This window comes from Nyctereutes procyonoides, unplaced genomic scaffold, assembly GCF_905146905.1.
Source record: "Nyctereutes procyonoides isolate TBG_1078 unplaced genomic scaffold, NYPRO_anot_genome, whole genome shotgun sequence".
Taxonomy (NCBI): domain Eukaryota; kingdom Metazoa; phylum Chordata; class Mammalia; order Carnivora; family Canidae; genus Nyctereutes; species Nyctereutes procyonoides.
The window spans coordinates 18,134,533-18,162,050 of NW_026575052.1; the positions used below are offsets into that span (position 1 = coordinate 18,134,533).

A 27,518-nucleotide genomic window follows, 5' to 3' on the forward strand; every position below is an offset into this window, starting at 1 on the left:
TTGACAAGTAAGTCCTTAGTACATTTCAGAGTCAGTATAGTTCCTTGGAGTAATCACATATATTTTTGTTTCACGCTACTTAAAATTTTTGTGTCATATTGAAATATTGACTAACAATGTGTCTGCCTGGGCTATAAAAAGTGTTAATTGGATTGCTAATAACCTGGTCAAAGAGAGTAACGTGAGTTTTCTTACAGGGAACTGAGCTCTGCCCTCAACGTCTATATTACAGCATTTCTCTTTTCTCTTAATAAGCATACAGGATTTATTCTCCAGTCTTTATTTTCTCTGAATTGCATGTCTTAACAGTAAGCTTTGAAGACCAACTTTCTCTTTCTTAGGTGAGGGAGGAAAAAAAAAAGCCTGATTGTATTTAACTTTTGTTGAATGCAGTCACTTAAGTCCAGTTTCATGTGCAAGGTAGTTAAGTGCATAGTATAAATGTTGGATGTTACTGTATATATCATCCTAGTAAAAGAGTTACCATTTGAAGTCATTCCTCCAAATTAGTTGAGGTTTCAGGTTCTAACTCTGTAAGGTGTTACTAAGTTTATTGAATGAATCATTGATTTCCTGTGTCATTAAAAATAATCATTGATTCCTGTGTCTTTTAGAATAACGTATAAACTGAGCTTAGTTTAAAACTTGGGCTTGCCTGATTCTGAGATAGATACCACTGCAAAGTTCTGAGCATTGTTACATAGTCACATAATCACTTCATTGCTCAATAGAGTATGTTACACTTATGTAATGTTTAATAAGTAGATATTATATATTTCCTGCCTCATCCATATAAGCAAATGTAATTTATCAAAGCAAAGAAAATCAGAATTTCAAGTCATTAAAAAGAAAATAAAATTATAATGAACCTCAATTATTGCCTTTGTTGCACACTGCATCATGTTAATAACTGCTCACACTGCTTTCAATTAATCTAACGCTGATTGCTTCTAACCTTCACTAAACAGTTTTGAAAATTGCTGTAGTTTAGCCTGCGACACTTATGATTAGAGTCAACAATTTGAAATGGCCAGCTCACCTGATGCCGTCATCTCTTCTCCTCCAGCTTTCTTAAGGTCTGGTAAGTGTGTAGACCCCAAACGGGTCACTTGGTAATTTTAAATATCTTTGTTTCTGAAGATTCATGTCAACCATATGGTATAATTTTTAAAAAATTTCTTCTTTGGTGGACCCAAGCCTTAGTATCATTTCTGCTGTTGTTAGGTTCAACTTTTTACTTACTGTATGTTGAGTGTGGCCTGTGGTGGTGTTTTTTAAGGCATGAGAAGGGTAAGAATGGTGATCCCGTCCTTATACCAGCTCTGGGTGACCCGAGCCTAGGAGCCACAGTGCTTGGGAGCCTCAATTGTAAAATGGTTACCTATAAAGCTTCTTAAGTGACTATCATCTTCTTGCATAATGGAAATAACTTCTATAAATGAGAAATTCTTGGTTAGTGTTAGAATTATTTCCTTGACATCAACTACCTGCAAAGTAGGTTTTTCTTTTTTTAAGAGGGAGAGGTGGGAGGAGGGGCGGGGGGAGAGAGAGAGAGAGAGAGAGAGAGAGAGAGAGAGAGAGAGAATTTTAAGCAGCCTCCACGGTCAGCATGGAGCCTGATGCGGGACTCAATCTCATGAGCCTGAGATCATGACCTGAGCTGAGATCAAGAGTCAGACACTTAACGACTGAGCCATCCAGGTGCTCCTGTGATGTAGGTATTTTTATATACAGTTTTATAGACAAGAAGCTCACAAAGGTAAAGCATCTTGCCCCAAATCTTAGACGATTCTGTTTCAAGGCTGTGTGCTTTGCCTTCCACCTCAGGCATCCTAGTATAAGGGCTAGAGGAGACATTGGCACAGTAGCTCTTAGACTGTCACATTGAGACCCTTTGCAAGCTGGATGAAAGCTGATTGCTTCCCTGATGAGTGCCCAGGATTTGGAAGACATTTTCAAGGAAGTTTAGACCACCTTTGTATTCTCATTAGGAATTCAGGTCTTTGGATGTAATCATTCTTCCTTTACAGAAGAAGAAAAGGCCTTTGTTTAGTGGCCATAGAGGTAAAATGAAGACTAAACTCTTTACAGCTTTTTCCTGTAGGTAGTTACCCATCTTGGCCATTTAAAACCTGTTCATTGTATGTGAACACTCTGGGAGAAGCCTGTTGGCAAGAGGCTGCTTTTTGTCTCAAAGATGTCTTAAGCAGAATATTCAACCTCAAGGCTCATTAATAGGTGAATGTGGGATGAGGCAGCCCAAGGCCTGACAGTGATTCCCCCTTTATTTCCATTTAGACTTTAAATCCTATATTGGCAAGATTGAGGAGGAAACTCTGGAAATAGGAAGGAGCTTAAGGAAAAATCACAGATAAGAAAGCTCTTATTAAGGAATGAAAATGATCCTTGTCTTCAGTTGTCATCTGCTAAATAACAAAATAGTATATACTATATGATATTACAATTGATTTCTAATTTAATCTTTGAACTAAGAGAACAAGAAGACATGTATCTTTGGACTGTGTTTTCTGTAATTTAAGCACCCGGCTCTGTTTTCCATCTTGGCTTTCCTAATAATAAGGGCTTGGTGGGTTTCCAGCACTAGTAAAGTCATTCAGCAGTTATGTGGAAAGAGAATACTAAAGATATGCTTTTATGTATCAATAGTCCTGAAAATTTCAAGACATAAGGAATTAACATTATGTAGAGTGTTTTAACATTATATAGAGTGTCTGAAGGCATATACAAGAAACATTTCCAGTACTATGTTAAATTGAAATAAAATGCACCAAGAAACAAAATAGAAATATACCAAACCTCACAGTTTTAAAGAGTCTTAAGGAACCAATTCCTTGTGACTTATTTTCAACATTTACACTTTTTTGGGGGAGGGGGAGCTCTTCTAGCCAAAACTTAATAATGACTTTAAAAACTCCTTAAATCTTTTATCTATTAAAAAATACTCAGAGTGATTTGCATTTATAATTTATTTACTAATTGAGAAATACTGCATTGGAAACGATTTGCTTTCTCCTTTGTGTCATTCTTTGGACATTATCATTGTACGAGAGTGCTTTAAGGAATAATTTCAGGGGTGCCTAGGTGGCTCAGTCAGTAGTTGAGTGCCTGGCTTTTGATTTGGGCTCAGGTCATGATTTTGGGGTCCTGGGATCAAGTCCTGTGTCAGGCTCTGCACTCTGTAGGGAGTGTGCTTGAGGATTCTCTCTCCCGCTGCCCCTCCCCTGTTCATTTGCTTGCTTTCTCTCTCTCTCACTCTCACTCTCTCTAAAATCAATCAATCCTAAGAAAAAGGAATAATTTTATTTAACAATTATTTTAAAGCATTTCTTTGGTTGACACCTGAGCTTTTCCCTGGTGCTTTTGGCTAGACCCTATCCAATGTTACAAAAAATGAAAACCTTGATTGTACCTTTAATGACTACCTTGATTTTGGAAAATTAACGTCCAATGTACCTAGATTGTTTTATGCATTGTTAACCCTCTTTATTTCTCCTGAAGTTATTTCTACTATTTTGTCTTTGTTCTACCCTATGCTGAATTTGTGTGCCCTGCATTTCTGTGTGTGCATGCTTAAGTTGTGCTCTGACTGCTAATGTGTCCATATGTACTGTGGTTGAATATGATTTATTTGGTTTCCATTGCTTAAATCCAAAGAGATACCTGGAGGTCCCAGTTTTTCTTTAAAGAACCTTGGAGTAAAATGTACAAGACCATGAATTTATAGGCAAACTCCACCAGCAAAATAAGGTATGGAATTAGGAAAGGAGTGTAGCATTCAGTACCTCATATTGCCTCCATTTTTCATGTGACTAGTACAGTTATGCAATATGTTCGGTTAACAGAGCTGGTCAGCAATAGCAGTCATGGTGCTATTGCGGTTGAATTATTTGTGGTAATTGTTATAGCATTTTGTAATGAGATAAGAAATGTCTTGGTATTTTTAGTTTTATTCTTAGATAATAGTTTTAGAAGTTACTCTTTCCTAAAATGAAGTATCTCTATCTTAGCTCCCTAACCTTATCACCATCTAAGTGAGTTTATCTGCTTAAGACTTGTATTTTTTCCTGATGTCTTTTTAGGTTCTTTGATTAATTTCCTTTTTTTTTTTTAATTTTAAAAAAAATTTTTTTTAAATTTTTATTTATTTATGATAGTCACACAGAGAGGGAGAGAGAGGCAGAGACACAGGCAGATGGAGAAGCAGGCTCCATGCACCGGGAGCCCGACGTGGGACTTGATCCCGGGTCTCCAGGATCGCGCCCTGGGCCAAAGGCAGGCGCCAAACTGCTGCGCCACCCAGGGATCCCCCTAATTTCCTTTTTTAATTTCATTTTATGGGCATATCAGTACTTGGTAAAGTTTTACTATATATTCTGGGCATAACTCAACTCTTTATTTTACATATCTGCCACCCTTCTTTTTTAGCCATTATCTGATAGCCCTGTCTTCAGCCTAATTTAACAATTAATCAAAAAGTTTCTTGTGGTTTTACGAGATCACATACCTGGGCTCTTAGGCCACTGTGGGCCCTTTTTAAAAGCCTGAGAAAAGTATACATTTTGTATTCAACTAAACCTAAATCTTATCCTGGCTTTGTTCTTTACTATCTGTTTGATCTTGAACAAGTTACTTTACATCTGGTGCCTGGCTCTTGATTTGGGCTCAGGTCATGATTTCAGGGTCCTGGGATCAAGTCCTGTGTCAGGCTCTGCACTGTGTAGGGAGTACAGGTAATACCTCAGAGATATTGGCTTCTTTTTCTATAAAAATAAGGGTAATAAAAACTACCTGGAAGGATTATTGTGAGAATTAAATAAGGTGTTACACACAAAACACTTGATATTTAGTAGCTGCCCAATAAATTTTAGTTCTTATCTTTCCTAACATGGTCTTTTACAATATTGCTGATAAGGTATTTAAGAATAGGACTTCTGCAAAAACAGATAAGGTTGCTTATCTCTCTTATTTTGATATCTATGATCTAGGTAGCCATTTGATTAAGAAAACTTGTCATACTAAAACGCAATTAGCTTAAATTTGATTACCCATTATCTAGTTCTCATTTGACTCCAATTCCATTTCATTTTTGTCAATAATCAGAAGTCTAAAGAAATTCTTTATGACAGTTTCCATGGAAACTCCTGTCAGAGATTAGGGAGAGCAGTTATTATTTTATGTACAGTTAGAGGTTATTTTTATCTTCTATTGGGTATGCAATGGGTTCCCTTCAAGTAGGATGGAATTTTCAGAAACACTTGTAAAGTGTATCCTGCTGGGAGCTCTGATCTCTTCTTAGGAGGTCCTGCCCTATAATCTTAAAAGATTTAAGAAATAGAGGCCATATGATGTGGCTTAACTCTCCTGGCATGAATCTCATTGACCTTAAAGCTTGCTTTCTTTTTGTATCATTATCCTCAGCAGACATGATGCTTTAGATTCTATAAGTGAAATAGTTTCATGAGGAGTACAATGTCTTATTCTCACTGTTTCAGATTGTTACAGAATACTCACATTGCGCATCCCAAAATCTGTTTTCCTCTTCACGTTTTCTTTATCTTCAGTCGTCTGTGAGGCAAGAGAAAGGATAGGAGGAACTTTCACAATTCCTAATTCTGATCCAGGTGCCTACTGAACATTTCCAAATGGGTGTATGATGGGCATCTCAAATGAAACCTGGCCAAAACCGAACTCTTATATCTAACTCTTGTTCCTACCCCAAATATGCACCTCCTTAATCTTCTTCATCTCAGTAAACGAAACCATTATTCTTCCAGCTGTTCAAGCTAAAGATACAGAGTTTATTCCATTTTTCTTCATCTTTTTTTATTCAGTTCATTTGTAAATCTTTTCTACTCCATCTCCAAAAATGTATACCAAAATCTGTCTATTTTTCTCCATCTGTACTCCTGCCTCTCTAGATTAAGCCACTTTCATCTCTGATCTAAACTACTGAGATAGCCTGGAAAGAACTCACGTTCTTGCCTGAGTACAATCTGTTCTCCACCCAGCAGTGAGAAGATTCTTTTAAACATGTAAGTCAGATCATGTCACTTTCCTGTGATCATTTATTATCTTTAAGCATAAAATCCACAGTCCCTTCCCTTGGGTGACCCAAGGCACTTGGCTGTTGCCTATCTCTGTAATCTTCTCATGGAACACTCCATTCCTCACCCATTGCTCTTCAGCTATGCTGACTTGTTTTGGTTGCTTAAGACTCAATTTTGTTTCCCTTAGGCTCCCTGTGATAGCTAGATCCTCTGCCTAGAAAGCTCTCTATCCTGGTGTTTGGTAGCATGTGCTTGTCCCTTTTGGTTGTCTTTTAGGTTCTCATCTTAAACTTAAGTATCCTTTTCTGTCTATCCAATCTCAATGGCCCCAAGACACATCACTCTTAATTCTAATGCTCTGTAGTATACTTCTCACTATTTGATATTTTTCTCTTACCTGTCACATATGAGAGAAGAGATTTCATCTGTTTTGTCCTCTCCTGTATCCCTAGAGCCTAGAAGAGGTCTTGGAGTATAATATATGTTCAGTAAATCATATTGTTTAGAAAATTGTATCACTTATCACACCTGAGTCCCTCCTGCCCCTTTTGAGAGACTGTCATCATGTGTTTACTATACAGACTTTAGACTCATACTACTAGGCTCAGATTCCAGTATGATACTTATAAACTATTTGAATTGTTTTTCTATCTACTTTCCCTCATTGGGTAGTAGAGATAATAGTATTTCCTTCATAAGTTATTTTGTGAAAGTAAAATAATGCCTGTGAAGTACCTGGTGGTTGTAGTAGTGGTACTAATAATAACAATAAAGATTATAATGTTGATGATGACAGCAGTGACTAATGTAGTAGTTAATTTTTATTAAGTATTTAATATGTGAAAAGCAGTGTTGTTTTCAGTGCATTTCATTTAAATCTCACAGCAATTCTTTGCCGTAGGTACTATTACTTCTCTCTTGAAAAAAAAAAAAGAAGTAAATTCACATAAAGTCATGAAGCTGTGATACAGACTCTGGCAGAACCACTGCTAACCACTGCTGCCTTCCTCTTCTTCATTATGTATAATGACTAAGTGTTCCACAGATAAATGGCAGTGATTATTGTTTATATCTTGGTTATGTTCACGGCTCTTCTCTCACTCATTTCAGATTAACTAATGTTTATGGGGTTCTCTAATGTCATAGGAAGTTTGTAATATATAATACTGGTTTTAGAGAGCTCATAGCCTAATGGAATTTTATGTAGAGCTAAAGGTGACTTTAGTGCTCTTGTATACATAGAATCTCTATCTCTCTCTTGGACTATTTCCTACTTAACTTTGCTGCCTAAGCCCTCATCTACCCTCATACCACCTCCAGCAAGCAACGTTCTACAAGCTCCTATCTGGATGATTTTTCTAAAACAAAAACTGACCTGTTACTTTCTTACTTAATACCACTCATCAGCTCCCCGTCTCTTGCAGCATTAGTGTGGGACTTTAGTGAAATCTTCTCTGGAAGTAACATTTGAACCAAGGGAGGAAGTAGAAGTCAAATGAAAATTTAGGGTGAAGAGGGTTCTAGGCTATGATCGTGGATAGACAGAGCTGGACATTTGAGGAGCATTGAAAAGGCCAAAGAACAAAGCATTGTGAATGACAGGAATAGGAGAGAGAAAATTGACTGAGATGGGCTGGCCATTGGAAGCCTTGAAGATACTTCGGTTTTATTGTAAATGAGAGGGAAAGCCATTGAAAATTTGAGGTAATACAGTGATAAGACCAAGTAACATTTTATGAAGATCCTCTGGCTACTAAGTGAAAAATAGTTTGGAGAGTGGGAGAAGATAGGGAGTAGCTGATGGCAGACACCATGTGTTATATGTCTGTTTCTGACACTTAACACAGGAACACAGGGTACAATGCCAGACATGTAGGTCACTCAGTCCATGTTGGGTGATGAATGTCTATGAAAGGGCAGATATTGGCTCTGTCATCAGTCCAGATTCAGAAAATGTGATCACCTAGGGCAGCTCTGGTGGCTCAGTGGTTTAGCGCCGCCTTCAGCCCAGGGCATGATCCTGGAGACCCGGGATCAAGTCCCACATCAGGCTCCCTGCATGGAGCCTGCTTCTTCCTCTGCCTGTGTCTCTGCCTCTCTCTCTGTGTATCTCATGAAAAAATAAATAAAATCTTAAAAAAAAAAAAAAAGAAAATGTGATCACCTTGATTATGCATTAGAATCCATTTACCATTTATCACATAATTTTTGACTCAACAGACTTTTAGAACTCAACAGAAGATTTCCTGTGTGTGTGTGTCTGTGTATATATATATATACACATATACATATATATAGTAAATTCTTATAAATCTTATTCTTATGTCATTATAATCTTTGTCCATATTTTAAAATGACAGATTGGCCATTCTATTTCTGAAAAATAATCTGCAAAATTTTGCTAGGTTCTGCTGTATCTTTTCTTGGTTCAGACTGAAAGATGCATATAGCATTTGATTTACCTGTTAATAGATACTGGGTTTGTGACAGATATAAATATTTTATTTTTACTAGTAAACACATAATAGAATATGTCTTTTAAGATTTTGAGGGAGGTTTATTTTTAAATCTCTAGGCAGAAAACAGAAATTGTAACTGTTGATATAAACCTGGTTGTGAAAAATTAGTAAATGCTTTTTGATCGTTCATTATAGTTTTCTGTGATGTGTTTTTAATAAATTCATACTTGTTCTCATTTTTGTCACATTAGGATTTGGCTGCATTGGTTAGAGGTAGTTTTTAAAAGATGAAAAAACTTGTTCCTATTTTCTATTTTGTTCCTTTTTTTCTTACAGATTTTATTAGTTACTTTTTACCAACAATGATATGACTACACCTTCATCCTTTAAAGCCAATTATTCATTTTTAATTTTTTGATTTCATAGCTTTCTTCTCTTGCAGTTCATATTTCACGAATTTCTTGAGGAAGTTGCTTTTTATAGATGAATGGTGATTTCCAGAAACCAGTGTGAATCTTCTTATGTGTATAATTGAAATTGGCCATTTTTATAGGTTCTGATATAGGTCTCGTGTTCTTGGTTGTCTTTCAAATATACAGCATTAGTTTTTAACTTGTTACATAAAAAATTTAAAAGCTTATTGTTGTATTTGCTAATAAAGCAATAATAAATCTGTAACCTCACACCATATCCAGGTCCTGCCTTTTTGGCATTTAAGATTCAAGTCTTATAGCTCAGGACTGAATTTTTGCAAATATATAGATCCTGCTCATGGAGATGAACAGCCATGATGTTGTTATTTGGTAACAGACTGAGTCTTAACTGCTAAAGCTGTGCAGGTATTCTGACAAGGACAAGCCCAGGGTTTGGGATTGGACAGTTGAGCTTTGGACAGTATTTTATCACATACGTTTCTGGTATATTTTGAACATACTCGTATCATGTGCTTAACTTGTTATTTTCTGTTACATTTCTATCTTCGCTTTGAACCAGTGAAGAATTTTTTGTGTATTTCAATTCTTTTTCTTTTTTTTTTTTTTTAAATGTTAGGGAGTATCCCCTTTTTTTAAATTTTTTTTATTAATTTTTAGTTTTTTATTTATTTATGATAGTCACAGAGAGAGAGAGAGAGAGAGAGAGAGAGAGAGGCAGAGACACAGGCAGAGGGAGAAGCAGGCTCCATGCACCGGGAGCCCGACAAGGGATTCGATCCCGGGTCCCCAGGATCACACCCTGGGCCAAAGGCAGACGCCAAACCACTGCGCCACCCAGGGATCCCTCAATTCTTTTTCTTTATGTGGTTCAATTAATTTTAAACTTGGTCATAAATATCTGATAATTTCTTCTAGTTGTAGAAAATCAGTTTGTCATAAACATGACCTTGCTGTGGCTTTAATCAGTGTACTGTTTTTTTCTGTGAAGTTTTCAGCTTTATGGACAGATGTTTGTTAGTTTTTGAAATTTACATCTGAACTTACATCTGAACGATTAGGGAATAAACCTCTAAACTTATTGTGATCTTTTATTTTAAATATTTTGATATAAGCATTTACTGATCATATGATAATGGAAATTTTGGCATGTCTCAAGTAACTCTTGTGTGTGAATGAGAGAGTATGTGTGGGTATAATTTGACCATAGACCTTGCTATCTTAATGTAGGTTGTATTACTATGTCCTCTCTCCTTAAGTAAAAACATTTTATCTAGTAAGTTTTGAACAATAGAACATCCTATGGCCAAGTGATTTCAAGGTCGGCAGCACTGTTGGGTTTTTGTTTTTTGTTGTTCTGTTTTGTTTTTCATTTTTTTCCCCCAAATTTTATTTATTTATTTGTTTATTTTATTTTATTTTATTTTATTATTATTTTTTTTTGTTTATTTATTTTAGAGAGCAGGTAGGGGTGAAAATATTGGTGGAAGAATCCAGCCACCTGATGACTCCAACATTTATTTAAATATAGTATCCATGACCCATGTTTCCAGGGAATTTATTTATTTATTTTTTTTTTTAAATTTTATTTATTTATGATAGGCACACAGTGAGAGAGAGAGAGAGGCAGAGACACAGGCAGAGGGAGAAGCAGGCTCCATGCACCAGGAGCCTGACGTGGGATTCGATCCCGGGTCTCCAGGATCGCGCCCTGGGCCAAAGGCAGGCGCTAAACCACTGCGCCACCCAGGGATCCCTTTCCAGGGAATTTAAAACATTGGTTTCCATTGACCACACAATCCAATTCCAAAGAATCACATACTTAAATGTTTTTTTTTTTTTTTTTTTTTTACTTATATGTTCTTTTATGGACTTGACACAGAAGGAGGAGAGAGGAAGGACAAAAATAGTTCAGAGTGATAATGTAAATAGGCTTGTTGTGTGTGTGTGTGTGTGTGTGTGTGTGTCTGCACTGAGAAAACAAGAGTCAGAGGCCTAACTAGCTGAGCCACCCAGGTGCCCCAGCACTCAATAGTTTTTGACTAGGTTTGTATTATAGATTTGGTTAGGTAACTTCATCTGGAAATTCATACTAAGAAATCTGTAGCTCTAGAGAAAATGTAGTAAACATCAATGAGGCTTTGCTCATGATGTGGTATAGGAAATAAAGCCATGCTCTACTAGGTGACCTTTTAGCCTTCAAACTTTCATACTTCTAAATACATTTTAAAACATAACTTATTTAAGAATAATTATTTAAAAATGTTCTCTAAACATAATTTTATTTGGTATTATGCTGTTCTTTGGTAGAGTGTATTAGCATTTCAGTTGATACATTTCTGCTTGGATGAGAGTTTTCCTGTTCAATTCTGTTTCTTTTAAATGGTCTACTGATGACAATGAAGTTTTCATGTTAAATATTTGTAATATTTAATATATTTATATAATTCTTTATATCAAGAGCTTATTTTCGTAATTTACATATTTCTGAGTGATTATCTTTGCTTGATGGACTCTTCTTATTAGTATTTATTTTATTCTGGTATAATTGATATATAACATCTTAGTTTCAGGTGTATAACATAATGATTAAGTATTTGTATACACTGCCAATTTATCACCACAATAAATTATCATTTGTTACCGTAGAAAATTACAAATTTTTTTTTTGTTGTTGTTACTGGGATTTTTAGATTTATTCTCTTAGCAACTCTCAAATACAAATACAGTATTGACCATAGTCACCATGCTGTGTAATACACCACCATGACTCTTTTGTTGTAGGATGTTTTTATCTTCGCCCATTTTGCTTGCCCCCGTACTCCTTCTCCCCTTTGGCAACCACTGACCTGTTCTCTGTATCTATGACTTTTTGTTTTTTCATTTGTTTTTTAGATTCCACATACAAGTGAAATCATACAGTATTTGTCTTTGTTTGACATTTCACTAAGCATAATACCATCAAGGTCCAACCATATTGTTGCAAAAGGCAAGATTTCATCCTTTTTTATGACTGAATTAAAAACTCCATACAAGTACAACTCTTTGAATAATACATCTCCATTGTGTGTGTGTGTGTGTGTGTGTGTGTGTGTGTGTGTGTATACCACAATTTATGCATTCATCTGTGATGAACTCTTAGGTTGTTTCTAGATCTTGGTTCTTATAAATAATTCTGCAGTGCACATGGCAATACATTTATCTTTTTGAATTAGTGTTTTTGTTTTCTTTGGATTAATATCCAGAAGTGGAATTGCTGGATCATATGGTAGTTCTTTTTTTTTTATTTTCGAGGAATCTGCATACTGTTTTCTACAGTACCTGAACCAATTTAATTCCCATCAACAGTGCACAAGTGTTTCCTCTTCTCAACATCCTCGCTAACACTTGTTTTGTCTTGCCTTTTCAATAATAGTTATTTTAATATATGTGAGATGATATCTCATTATAGTTTTGATTTGCATTTCCCTGATAATTAGTGATATTGAGCATCTTTTCATGTGTCTGTTAGCCCTGTGGATGTCTTCTTTGGAAAAATGTGTATACAGATCCTCTGCCCGTTTTTTTAATTGGATTGGTTTTTTTGGTGTTGAATTGTAGGAGTTCTTTTTTTTTTTTAATTTTTTATTTATTCATGATAATCACACACACACACACACACACACACACACACACACACAGAGGCAGAGACATAGGCAGAGGAAGAAGCAGGCTCCATGCACCGGGAGCCCGATGTGGGATTCGATCCCGGATCTCCAGGATCGCGCCCTGAGCCAAAGACAGGCGCTAAACCGCTGCGCCACCCAGGGATCCCAATTGTAGGAGTTCTTCATGCATTCTAGATACTAGCCCTTTATTGGATATTATTTGCAAATATTTCCTTTCACTGAGCAGGTTTCCTTTTCATTTCATCTCCTTTGCTGTACTAAAAAGTCTGTTGTAGTTCCACTTATTTGTTTCTTTGTTGCTTTTGCTTTCGGAGTTGATTCAAAATATTGTCATTGTGACTGATGTCAGGCTCATTGCCTGTGTTTTCTTCTAGGAATTTCACGTTTTCAGGTCTTAAATTCAAGTCTTTAATCCCCTTTGAGCTAATTTTTGTATATAGTATAAGATAGTTTAGTTTGTTTATTTGTTTCTTCCTTTCTTTCTGTTTTTTTTTAAACATGTGGCTGTCCAGGTTTCCCAACACCATTTATTGAAGAGACTGCCCTTTTCCCATTGTATAGTCTTGGCTCTCTTGTCATAAATTAATTGACCATATATGTATGATTTTATTTCTGGGCTCTCTATTCTGTTCCATTGATCTGTGTTTCTTTTCTTATGAAAATACAATACTGTTTTGATTACCATAATTTTGTCATATAGTTTGCAATCAGAGATCATGATACATCTAGTTTCATTGTTCTTTCTGAAGATTGTATTTTCTATTTATGTTTTTTTGTGTTACTATACAAATTATAGGATTGTTTTTTTCTTTTTTGTGAAAAATGTCATTGGAATTTTTATAGGGATTGTCTTGAATCTGTAGATTACTTTAGGTAATATGGATATTTTAAAATATTCTTCTCATGAGCACAGAATATCTTTCCACTTATTTGTGTCTTCTTTGATTTCTTTCATTTAATGTCTTGTAGTTTTTATAGTGTTCACATCTTTCACCTCCTCAGTTAAATTATTTGTAGGCATTTTCTCCTTTTTGATGCAACTGTAAATGGCATTGTTTTCTTAATTTATTTTTCTAACTCATTATTAGGTATGAAAACACAACTGATTTTAGGATATGGATCTTATGATAGTTTTTAGTGATGTCTTCAGGGTTTTCTGTGTATAAAATCATGTCATCCACAGATAATGACAGTTTTACTTCTTTTCCAGTTTAGTTTCCTCTTATTTCTTTTAATTGCTTAATTGCTCTGGTTAAGACTTCTAATACTATGTTGAATTAAAATGCCAAGCCTGGGGATCCCTGGGTGGCGCAGCGGTTTAGCACCTGCCTTTGGCCCAGGGCGCGATCCTGGAGACCTGGGATCGAATCCCACGTCGGGCTCCTGGTGCATGGAGCCTGCTTCTCCCTCTGCTTGTGTCTCTGCCTCTCTCTCTCTCTCTCTCTCTCTGTGTGTGACTATCATAAATTAAAAAAAAAAATGTGCCAAGACTGGGTATCTTTGTTTTATTCTGGTCTTACAGGAGGAGGTTTTAGCTTTTCAAAATTGAATATGATGTTGGCTCTGGGCTTGTCAAATGTACCTTTATTATTTTGAAGTACATTTCCTCTATATCCATTTTGTTAAGTTTTTATCATAAATGGGTATTGAATTTGTAAAATGCTTTTTCTGCATCTGTTAATATGATCATCTGATGTTTATCCTTCCTCTTATTAATGTGATGTATCACGCTGATTGATTTGTGAATATCGAACTGTTCTGGCATTCATTTGATTGTGGTGAATGACTTTATTGTTGAGGTGCTTTGTTAATATTTTGTTGAGGATTTTGTATCTTTGTTCTTCGGAAATACTGGCCTATAGTTTTCTTTTTTGTTGTTGTTGTTGTGTCTTTGGTTTTGATATTAGGGTAATGCTTACTTCATAGAATGAATTTTGATGCTTTCCTTTATCTTCAATTTTTTGGAATGGTTTAGGAAGAGATATTAACTCTTCTTAACATACCAATATTCATTGTATTCAAATTTTCTGTTTCTTCAATGATTCCATGATTCAATGATTCCATCTTGAAGATTGTGTTTCTAGGAATTTATCTGTTTCTTCTAGGTTGTCTAATTTGTTGGCATGAAATTGGTCATAGTAGGCTCTTAGGATTCTTTTGTATTTTTCTGATTTATTTGAGCCCCCTGTTTTTCCTTAGTGGGTCTAGCTAAAGGTTTGTTAATTTTATTTTTTTGAAAGAAACCACTTAGTTTCATTCATGTTTTCTATTTTCTTTTAAAACTTTTATTTTATTTATTTAAAGTCTTATCTTTATTAAGGGCTTCCTTCTACTAACTTTTGGTTTTGTTTATTCTTTTCTAATTCCTTTAGGTTTAAAGTTAGAGTGTTTATTTGAGATTTTTCGTTTTTTTTTTTTTTTTTGAGGCAAGTCTTAATCATTATGAACTTTTTTTTTTTAAAGATTTTATTTTATTTTTTTGTTCATGGGAGACACACACACACACACACACACACACAGAGAGAGAGAGAGAGGCAGAGACACAGGCAGAGGGAGAAGCAGGCTCCATGCAGGGAGCCTTACATGGGACTCGATCCCGGGTCTCCAGGATCAGGTCCTGAGCTGAAGGTGGTGCTAAACCGCTGAGCCACCTGGGCTGCCCTACATTATGAACTTCTTATTTAAAACTACTTTTGCTACCTCTGTTGACTTTGGTGTGTTGTATTCCCATTTTCATTTCTTTCAAGGTAATTTTTGATTCGTTCTTTCTGTGTTGACCCCTTTGTTGTTGAATAGCATGTTGTTTATTATTCACGTATTTGTGATTTTTCCAGTTTTCTTCTTGTTATTGTAGTTTGATGTCATTATGTTTATAAGAGATGCTTGATATTATTTCAGTCTTCTTAAATTTATTGAGACTCGTATTGTGGCCTAACATATAATCTAGCCTGGAGAATGTTCCATGGGACACATGTGCCCTTGAGAAGAATGTTTATTCTGCTACTTTTGAATGGAATGTTCTGTATATAGCCATTAAGTCCATCTGGCCTAATGTGTCATTTAAAGCCAGTGTTTTCTTGTTTTTTTTATCTGGAGGATCTATCCATTGATGTAAATGGGGTATTAATATTCTTTGATATTGTATTGCTATCAGTTTTTTTCACTTGGGTGTGATAATATCTGTTTTATATTTTTAGGTATTCCTGTGTTGGTTGCATAAATATTTACAAAAGTTTTATCCTTTTGTTACATTGACCCTTTTTATTATATAATGTGCATCTTTGTCTATTATTACATTCTTACTGTATTTTTTTCAGATATAAGTATAACTACCTTATCTTTTGTTTTCATTTTCATGAAATATCTTTTTCCATTCCTTCACTTCTGGTCTGTGTATCCTTATATCTGAGGTTAGTCTGTTGTACACAGCATAAAGATGAGTCTTGTTTTTTTACCCATTCAGTCACATCTGTGTCTTTTGATTGGCATATTTAGGCCATTGATATTTATTTATTTGTTTGTTTAAGATTTTATTTATTTAGTCATGAGAGACAGAGACACACACACACACACACACACACACACACACACACAGAGGAAGAAGCAGGCTCCATGCAGGGAGCCCGATGTGGGACTCGATCCTGGGTCTCCAGGATCAGGCCCTGGGCTGAAGGCAGATGCTCAACCGCTGAGCCACCCAGGGATCCCGGCCATTAATATTGAAAGCAATTATTGATAGATATGTACTAAATGCCATTGTGTTAATTGTTTTCTGGCTGTTTTGTAGTTCCTTTCTTCTTCTTTTGTAGTTTCCTTTTTCTCTTGCTTTCTTCATTTGTGGTATGATATTTTTCTTTAGTGTTATGTTTATATTCCCTTCTCATTGTTTTATATATTTACCATAGTTTTTAAATTTTGTGTTGACTATTAGGCTCACATACAATATCCTGTATATATAACAATATTTTGGAGTAATAGCAAGTTATTAAATGCATTCTAAAACTACGTATGTACTCCCCTCATACTTTTTAATAATTTTGATGTCACATTTTACATCTTTTTGTTTTATTTCCTAATTATTGTAGTTATTGTCATTTTTACTACTTTTGACTTTTAACATTCATATTAGCTTTATAAATGATTAACCCATTATTTTTTACCATTTTTAAATATTTACCAATAAGTTTTTTACTTTCATGTTTTCTTGTTCCTAATTAGTGCCCTTTCTTTTAAGTTTAAGGTAGTCTCTTTAACATTGCTTGTAAGGTCAGTTTAGTAGTGATGAACTCCTTTAGCTTTTGCTTGTCTAGAATACTTTTTTTATTTCTCTTTGAATTCTGAATGTTAAGCTTGCCAGGTAGAGTAATTTTCATTGCAAATTTCTTCCTTCCAGCCACCTCTTTCTGGCCTACAGCGTTTCTGTTGACAATCTTCTGGGTGTTGCATTGTATGTCAGAAGTCTCTATAGTTTGCTTAAAGATTTTATCTAAAATTCTTTTTTTCTTTAAAGATTTTATTTATTTGAGAGAGAGCAAGAAAGAGAAAACACAAGTGGGGTGAGGGGCAGCAGGAGAAGCAGAGTCCACACCACTGAGCAGGGAACCTGATATGGGGCTTGATTCTGGGACTCTCATATCATTACCTGAACTGAAGGCAGATTCTTAACTGACTAAGCCACCTAGGTGCCTCAAAGATTTTATTTTTAAGTAATCTCTACACCCACTATGGGACTCAACCCTAAGATCAAAAGTTAGTGTGCTTTATTGACTGATTCAGCCAGGTTCATTTAAGATTCTCTATCTTTAATTTTTGACATTTTAATTATAATGTGTTTTGGTGTGGTCTCTTTGGGTTCATCTTAATTGCAGCTCTCTAGGCTTCCTGGAGCGTGACATCTGTTTATTTCTCTAGGTTAGGTAAGTTTTTTTGCCGTTATTTCTTTAAGTTTTTAGTCCTTTTCCTGCTTCTCTTTCTGGCGCACTTCTATAATAATATTATTACATTTGATGTTGTCCCATAGGTCCCTTAAGCTGTCTGTACTTTTTATTTATTTTTTTTTATTTATTTACGATAGTCATACAGAGAGAGAGGCAGAGATACAGGCAGAGGGAGAAGCAGGCTCCATGCACCGGGAGCCTGACGTGGGATTCGATCCCGGGTCTCCAGGATCGCGCCCTGGGCCAAAGGCAGGCGCCAAACCGCTGCGCCACCCAGGGATCCCTGTACTTTTTAAAATAATTTTTTTTTCTGCTTTTTTTGGGTGAATTCCAGTGCCTGTCTTTTATCTCACTGATCCTTTCTTATAGTTTATCTAGTCTGATTTGAATCCCTCTAGTGTGTTTTTTAATTCATTTATTATATTTTTTGGCTTTGTGACTTTTGTTGGGTATTTTTTTTTCTCTCCTCCACCTCCCCTCCCCCGACCCCTCTCTTTATCTCTCTTTTTCTTTCTTCTTATTTGGTACTTTTAATATTCCCTGTCTGTTTAAGTTCTCTCTATATACGTGCATTCTTGCCTCGAGTTCAGCTTTATGATAATTACTATGCACTCTTTGTTAGATTAATTACCTGTCTTTGCTTCATTAAGGTTTTTTTCAGAGGTTTCATTTTGTTTTGTTTGGAACATACTCTTTTATTCTCTCATTTTATTGATTCTGTTTGTTTCTCTGTATTAGATAAGTAGCTACCTCTCCCAGTCTTGGCCTAGTTGCCTCATGTAGGAGAGGAAACTTATGGTTCAACCTTGCCCCAGCTCTTAGTTGTCACTCAATCCTTTGTGATCGTCTAAGCAGTTTGATTTATTCTTGACTGGTCCCAGTTGTTGAGGACTGTCAAGACCTGTCAGTATTCCAAAGGGAGGGATCTCAGGCAGCACCTAGGTTTAGGCTGAATGGGTGCCAGACCTTCAGGCAGCAACCTTTAAAGCATTCAAATATATATAGTCTTGTGGGAATGCAGTTATAAACCTTGGTAGCTTCCTGTCCTGGACATCTGGAGGTGTCTCTGGGCAACACTTGCAAAAATTGGGGCCCCAGACAAATGTCTGAGCTCCTTTCTGGTAGGTGTCAGTAAGCTGTAGTGAAGCTAAGGGAATAAGCAAAAATAGTTTCCCCCAGTCTGTGCCTCCTGGGATCACTTCCATAGTCTCTATAAGTGTGGGAAACCTGACACTTTTCCCTCAGGCTCCAAGACCAGTAAATAGGCCCTTTTCACAGAAACACCTGGGATGTGTTTCAGTCAGCTGTCTGTGCAGTGCCCTTTGGGTGATAGACTGATAAGAATTATGTTTCCAATCGTTTTGGTCCCATGAGGCCCAGAAATGCAAGTCTCCTTGGCCTCCAGAGCCAAGTGATCTAGGGGCATCCCCTATGTGGACTGTGTGTGTTTGCTGCCTTTGGCAAGGTAGCAGAATCTTCCAGGGCTGTGATGCAACTTCCAACTGTAGTGAGACAGCACAAAAGTGCAGGGCTAGGGTGGCTCCTGTGAATTGTAGCAAGGGAACAAGAGATGTAGGGCCAGCACATACTTGCCAGCTTTAGCAAGGCAGTGTGAGAATACATGGTCAGGGCACACCTGCTCACTTTAGAAAGGGAGGTGTAGACTTCAGGGGGAGGGGCATGCTGCCCAAGGTGATTGGGACACTGGGAGAGTGCTGTTACTGTGCAGGTCCTCCAGCTCTAGGGAGATAGAGGGAGAACTTAAGAATGGGACTTGGTAGAACTGGCACTAGCAGGGTAAAGTGGGAGTGTTGAGACAGCTTCCCACCATTGTCTCTATCCCGAGAGTCTCAACGGGCCCCACTCCTTCATCACATACTAAGATTAGCAAATCTCCACACATAGTGTAGGCATTTTTCAAACTTGATTTTGTTCTGAGTCATAGGGTGATTGAGTCTGAGGGACTCCTTCTGACTGGAATCTCATTTCCCTACAGCCCTTTGAGTCTCCTGGACATAAACTCTATTGGTTTTCAAAGCAATTTGGAGAACTTATATCTCTGATGCAGGTCCTCAGGGTTGAGGTCCTGATGTGAGACACAAATGCTTCACTACTCAGGAGAAGCTTTGTATGTTTGAGATCACTTCTGATTTGGGGTCACTGCACTGTGGGTGAGGTTTTTGGTGAGACCATGTCTCTGCCTTTTCCATCTACCTTGATGTGGACCTTTTATTCTTTTTTTTTTTTTTTAGGGGCTTCTCAGCTAGTTTTGGGGGAAATTATTCCATATGCAGTTATAGATTTGGTATGTCCATGATTGGAAGTGAGTTGAGGATCCTTCTGTGCTGCCATCTTTTAGTCCTCACCCCACCCCACCCCCTTGCCCCTTGCAATGTGGAATCTATCAGTTTCTGTCATTGTTTTTGTCAGTTCAGAGATCCTTGTGTTTGGTTGTGTTATCTTGTTTTCATGGAAGTACATAATGAAGCTCAGTTAATTTGTTTTACCCATGTAATCCCAATTCTCAATAGGCTTGTAGCTTTGATAATAATCATTTGTACAATAACTACAAGGACAAAAAAATCCTAGCAGAATGTAAAGTTAATTACCATAATTTGAAGGAATAAAAATCATTTAGGGATTAGGAATTATCACTGGACTCCTTCTACTATGTATTAAACTATACAGTATTGATATTTTACCTAACACCTGTATCAAATTTAAGCTTTTCCATAGTCTTTTTATTTTATGTTTTAAATATTTCTTGAATTTTTCCTCCCCTCTGCCTTCTTGCTGTCACTATCTTAATTGAAGGTTCTAGAATGAGTATTTTAACCAAAACATTGGTTAAAATGGACTTTTAACCAATAGACCCTTTCCAAGGACTCACCACTTCTGCAGTCCTTCACAGTGCCAAAAGAGTTATATTTTTAAAGGTTTGAGTATATAATGCTCTTGCTTAACCGCCCCCCCCCCCGCAGCAGCTCTCCATTATCCAAAAGGTAAAATGCAAACCTAGAACCTATTGTTTAGTATTCTCCATTGTTAGATTTCTAGATACCTTTCCACTCTCCTCTCCATCTTGCAGTCTCTTTTGTAGTGCTGTTAATCTGCAACTCCCATATGGGACACTTTCTTTCTTGCTTCTGCACCTTTATAGTGAGGTTCTTCCTGTTTTCAGCAGTCTTTCTCTATAAACTTGATATACTCCTATAATCTTTTATTTGGTTCCAGTGATTATTATCTTTACATATTTTCTGATTACACTCTTCTCTGCATCTCAGTTTTCACTGAATTGTGCAGCTTGTACTTTGGCACTTTATGCATGCTTCTTTTAGCTCTTATGTCCCTGAATTGCCATAATTACATACCCATCTCTTTTCTGGGTTATGAATCGTTTTAGGTCAGACTGAATTGGTTGTATTTTGTATCAGTAGCCCCTGATAAAGCCTTGGAGCTGGGGACTTAAACTTGAATAAATCATACTGGAAAGAATTAGTTCAGTTTGAGTACAGAATAAACTTGTCAGTGCTCTATGTTGTCTAATCATTTCGCTTTTATGCTTGGTAAATAGAATTTGATGACTTGATTTTCTAGCTGTTTTTGAATAATACATTTTCATACTAAATAGATTTTCCTTATGGTCAAATCCAAAAAGATTCAAAGTTCAAATTCAAAAAAGAAATCTAGTAAGTGAAGCAAAATATAATCTTAGAGTGTAGTATCTTCATGAGTTGGGCACTCTTGATTGTTCTCTTCACTTGTGGACAGCATCTCCAGGGCCAATCCTGTCTGGCTCTAACTGCCTTTGTCCCATGCCTAAAAAACTTGAGCAATCTCTGTACTGAATTTTGCTTTCTCAGAAGGGAAAATGTAAGAAATCATATAGATTTTTTTTATCTATATTGTTTTCAAAATATCAGTCATCAGTAGCATGTGTATTTTTTCACACATACAGAAAGTCAATGCTGTTTAATAGGCCTTGTATATCATAATATCTTTACCCAAGATACCAAAAAAAATTTGAACAGTGGCATCTAAATTTCAGGAATATGAAAATGAAGGACAATAAAATTATACCCCTTTATTTTTTTTAAATGACACTCTTTTAAATGAAATGAGAAGAAATTGGCTTCCTAAACATTGCTATTGAGAATAAGTACAAAATTTTTCAGAATAAAAAATGATATAAAATTATTTCTAATAATACACTAGAGAAAAATCTCCTTTCATGGTAGATTTCTTTAAATCAAGCCTATCCGTTGTTATGTATGTAACTTATAGAAGAGAGCACTTTTTATTCTTATGCACAGCAGATGTCTTGAACTAATAGAAGTAAAGGGAAATGAAATCTAGGTAAAGGACAGGTGTGTTAGGTATAATGTCTGAAACAGATCATTTCCAAGGCTAACATGGACAGAGTGCAGTGATCAACACTAGAATTGCTTGGAAAATAGCTTAGTGCTTTGGTGGAAAAACGTTGAAGCAGTATTTCTCATTTAAATCTTACTTGGGGGGGATCCCTGGGTGGCTTAGCGGTTTAGCGCCTGCCTTCGGCCCAGGGCATGATCCTGGAGTCCCGGGATCGAGTCCCATGTCAGGCTCCCGATATGGAGCCTGCTTCTCCCTCTGCCTGTGTCTCTGCCTCTCTCTCTCTCTCTCTCTCTCTCTGTGTCTATCATGAATAAATAAATAAGATCTCTTAAAAAAAAAACAATAAATAAATAAATAAATAAATAAATAAATAAAGTTTCTTGGGGGCAGCCCCAGTGGCTCAGCAGTTTAGCGCCGCTTCAGTCCAGGGGGTGATCCTGGGGGACCAGGATCAAGTCCCACGTCGGGCTTCCTGCGTGGAGCCTGCTCCTCCCTCTGCCTGTGTGTCTGCCTCTCTCTCTCTCTTTCTCTGTGTGTCTCATGAATAAATAAATAAAATCTTAAAAAAAAAAAAAGCAAAGAACCACAGAATTAAAAAAAAATGTTACTTGGAAGCAGGTTCTGTATTGCTGTGAACATGTGTTATTTTCATAATTAGAAATGAAATTTTTAAGAGAAGACATTAATAAGTATATACTCATCTTTGTTTTGTTTTACCTGAAATAAACAAGGAAAAACACCAGTCCTGGCTCTTCCACTTATTAGCAGTGTGACATTTGAAAAGTTACTTAACCTCAGTATCTGTAAAATGGAAATAGTAATACTACCTACATAATAGGGTTGTGAGGATTGAATGAAACCATGCATGTAAGGTTCTTAACACAGTACACTGCACATGATAAATGCCCTAATAATGTTGACTGTTTGTTTAAGGTTTTATTTATTTATTCATGAGAGGTACACAGAGAGAGGCAGAGACATAGGCAGAGGAAGAAGCAGGATCTCTCAGGGAGCCTGATGTGGGACTCATCCCAGGACTCCGCAATCATGATGTGAGCCAAAAGCAGACGGTCAACCACTGAGCCATCCAGGCATCCCAATGTTAACTGCTTCCTTATGATGCTAGTAATAATGAGATTATATTATTCTTTACCTTTTTGATCTCTTTAAGTTGGAAGTGGATTTATTGTATTTATATTTAGTCTGGCATGTTGCCTATTGATAGCTCACATTAAGCATGGTGTTTGGGTATACTGGTAAGTTATATTAACATTAAGCAATGCCCTTCTTCAGGACATAGAGGTGAAAATAATTAATGTAAAAAAAAATCAGACCTCTGAGGAGGTTTTCAGAAGTTCTTGTTTCTGGTGTAAGTTCTCCTCTTAACTAGCTCTGTATTCTTGAGCAAATTGTAAATTTCTTCCATAAAATAAGGGGCTTAGACTAGATACTTTTCATATTCCTTTCTGCTTCTAAATGTTATGTCTTAGGGTGCCTGGATGACACAGTTGGTTAAGCGTCTACCTTTTGGTTGGGTCATGATCCCAGGGTCCTGAGATCAAACCCCACATTGGGCTCCATGCTCAGTGAGGAGTCTGCTTCTCCCTCTTCCTCTGCCCCTCGCCCCTGCTTGTGCATATGTGCGCATGCTCACTCCTTCAAATGAATAAATCTTTTAAAAAATATATCTCAAGACTAGAGATTGGGACGCCTGGGTGGTTCAGCGGTTGAGCATCTACCTTTGGTTCAGGGTGTAATCCTGGTCCCAGGATCGAGTCCTGTGTTGGGCTCCTTGTGAGGAGCCTGCTTCTCTCTCCCTGTGTCTCTGCCTCTCTCCCTCTCTCTCTCTCTCTCTCTCTCTCTCTCTCATAAATAAATAAATAAATAAATAAATAAATAAATAAATAAAATATTTAAAAATATATATATCTTGCTCATTAACTTCAGTGTAGTCAAGGGAGAATACTTTTAGGGTTTCAGAACCTAGGCTGAGTGCTTTTCAGGCAGATCTTAGAAGATGGGGAACTGGTTGTGATTGGGCAGAATTGATGACATGATAGCTTTGGATTGGTTATTACAGTGATTGAAGATCTTGAAGCACAACTCAGCGAGTAAGACATTATCTTGATATTAAACTGTTTTAATTGGATCGTAGTCTTAACCTCCTAGGGGTTGTAGAATTGGATTTTCGTAAGATAACAAAGCTGCTAGTTGATTTTGATCCCCTATTCTTCCCTCTCTTTTCCTCCCCTATCTTGTGTTTTGCAAGATATAGTTATTATCTCTGTAGACTATTGGATCTCCTTAAAATGGAGACTCTACTTCAGGTCTGAGATGGGGCCTGAAAGTCTGCAGTTCTAGCAAGTTCCCAGGTGAGATCCTGTTGCTGGTGGTTGGATTACCATTTAAAGAGTAAAAGTCTACTAAGTACCATGCTTATTGGGCAGCAGGTCTTTGTTACATCTTCATTTCTTCTTGGCCTTGCATTGTAGACTCTAGATTTTGGGCTCTGAATTAAGCATCCTTATATTCCCAATTTTGAACTTAGTCTTTAGATGAATATGTCATTATCAGCGTCTCTGATTCCCATTAGGCACAACTCCATAGTTGTTCCTATATGTGACTGGCTTGTTTCTGCAGCTTTCTTTCACTAATATAGCTCTCGGCCTTTACCAGTTTTGTGGCCTGCTCCAGGCTCTGACTTTTGCCTGGAATTACCTGGAGCACATCCTTTTATTCAGCTGAGTTGGGGCATTTGAATTGCCAGTTCAGGGCTCCCATTTTGAGGCTATTGCTGTACATTAAGAACGTAAGTTAAATTTTCCAACAGATGTTATTGAAAATGACTGTTAATCACTTTTCCTTCTAGTCTTTTTGCCATTTGATTTCAGTAATTATATTTCGTGATCCTTCTGTGTCCAGAGGACCATGTAGTTTCCATTTCAATAGACAGCTCTGTTTAGGATGCAATGAACCCCTCCGTTTTTAGAGAGTTGCCTAGCCAATTGAATGGAAATGAGAGACATGATTGGTCAGCACTGGAAGTAAAGCTGAATTTTTTCCCCCACAGTCCAGTTTATTTTCTCCACGTATTTCTTTGAGAAACTGAAGTGATGATTGTTTTAAGATCTTTGTGGAGGTCCCTGATGGTGGTGGTCATTTTGCAGGCAGGGGCAGGGAGTAGGGAGGACTTGGCTTTTTTCATATCTCACAGAGCTTATCATTTAAAGCAGAATGATGTCCGTTAACACTGACTTTAGAATTTTTTTTCTAGGCATCCTTTTAAGATAATATTCAACAGTCTTAAAGAATGAACATAAAAACGAGGGTAGGTGCTTCAAATAATAGAATATAATTTTGTTTGAAGAGGAGAGGAAACAGCAGGCAGTCTTCAAATTAACTACAAAACCCATCAACTTCAGGGCTGATTTCCATTATGGTTTCATGTTACAGTAGTAGTTTGGTTTCATTTGCAATAGTATAAGCTGAATACCTTAAATATCCATTGTCATGACTCCAGTTTTCATTTCAATTTTTTGCTACAATAAAATCCTTATAACTAAATTATAATGCAAATTAAAGTACAGCAAAATTTTAATAGTCTTAGTGTTCACCCAGAGTTATACTCTTTCAGTTTTGTATTACATAAAAAACTAACAGTCCATAAAACATATGGTAAAGTTAAGCTACATTTAGAATAGACATGAAAAATTTTAAGCCAAAGTAGGTGGTTTGAAAAGTGTATTGCTGAATGAATATACTTAGAACTTAAGGAATGCCTGTTCTGTTATTCTAGTTCTATAATGTTAAACATATGTATTATAAAGATTAATTTACTTATTAATATTTTCATTATTGCATGGATACAGCAGCCTAATACTCATCATATACTTCTGGGTGAGGGAAAGAAATCCTCAAGTAGCCTCCCTAGTGAATGCAGGGCCTGTGTGGGGCTAGATCTCAGAACCCTGAGATCACGACCTGAGCTGAAATCAGGAATTAGACATTTAACCTACTGAGCCACCCAGGCACCCCACTCATCCTACACTTCTTACTGAGAGATATGATTTCACTTCCAAGGGTCTTAAGTTTGCTTTGTCTCTCTGCAGAGAGTATGCTTTCCTGGGGCATTTGACAATTGGCTCTCATCAGACTTGGAGGTTGGTAGTGATTTATGAGTGAAGTTAAGATTAGCTCTGAATAGTCATGCTTCAGAAATAATTATTCATTTTGGTTATAAAATTTTATTAAAGATTTGTTAGCATCACTCCTGTGTAGCAGAGGGTCTTATTTCAGTGGAGCATTTCTCCCTCTTACACCCTAAGTAATACTTTTTCCTCTGGTTAGATAAAGTGATAATCTTGGTTTCCTATGGCTCCTGCACATAGGCACTAAAAAATGCAGAGCAACCCAGGGGTACTTTAATATCACAGTTCAAATTCCACTCAGTTGGTTTATTTTGCTATTTCTTACAAGTTACTGGTTATGTGAATTGCTGATTTAAAATCACTCTGTGGAGCATCCTTCCTTGCATCGGTCAAGATACTAAACTGGAAAGCATTCCTTGATTTCTTCTTTTGTGACCAATCCTATGTTAAGTGCTGGAGAAGATTCATAAAGTTTAAGGATGGGAAAGGAAAGATAATTGGTATTTAATATACACTGTGCTAGTTGCTTTATTCAAAATATTTCTTTTAAATCTCAAAATAACTGTGGGAGGTTATATAATTCTTCCCACATCACAGATGAGAAGACCTAGCTCAGAGAGAGTCCAAGTCCTAAAAGTTGCAAAGTGATATAGCTGTGATTGTAGTCTGGATCTCTCTGTTTTCAAAACCCATGTTCCTTAGACAGCCTCTTAGATATTAAAACATTCTCCATTCATGAGTTTCCTTACACTTTGGGGATTTGAGAAGGAGAAGTGGTGGAGAGCAAAGAGACTTCTCTTTTATTTGATTGAACTTTGGGATTTAATTTTATTCTCTAATGAGTGAAAGTTGCCTTTTAAAAGATATGACTTGGATTCCATAAAAGAAAAGTTTGGTCAGTTAATGATTTTATTGCAGGTGGATCTTTTTTTTTCTTCTTTTTTTAACGATTTTATTCATTCATGAGAGACAGAGAGGCAGAGACATTGGCAGAGGGAGAAGCAGGCTAGGATCATGCCCTGAGCCAAAGGCAGACACTTAACCACTGAGCCACCTAGGTGCCCCTGCAGGTGGATCTTAACAGAAGGCAATTCATTGACAAAGACCCTTAGGACAGGCTTGAAGCAGACCACCATAGTCTGAGGGTATAGCATAAGAAATGGCAGTGCCGTCTCTGCCCTGTTTGACTTAGTGATCTAAACTTCACTGCATTTTTTAAAAAATATTTTATTTATTTATTCATGAGAGACACAGAGAGAGAGAGAGGCAGAGACACAGGCAGAGGGAGAAGCAGATTCCATGCAGGGAGCCCGATGTGGGACTCGATCCCCAGTCTCCAGGATCAGGCCCTAGGCTAAAGGCGGCGCTAAACCGTTGAGCCAACCAGGCTGCCCCATTTTTTTTTTTTTAACTTCACTGCATTTTGATGAGAA

At 36.7% G+C, this 27,518-nt stretch overlaps 1 protein-coding gene across 2 annotated transcripts in view; it reads left to right on the forward strand.

The window, feature by feature from the left end:
* Nucleotides 1–27,518, forward strand: part of PHKB (phosphorylase kinase regulatory subunit beta) — a 211,170-nt gene that overhangs the window by 1,329 nt on the left and 182,323 nt on the right. For both annotated transcript variants that reach the window (XM_055331265.1, XM_055331264.1), the window contains exon 2: nucleotides 969–1,081. In XM_055331265.1, coding sequence (XP_055187240.1) covers nucleotides 1,027–1,081 — 55 coding nt within the window. In that variant the 5' untranslated portion in view covers nucleotides 969–1,026. The remainder of the gene's footprint in view (nucleotides 1–968; nucleotides 1,082–27,518) is intronic.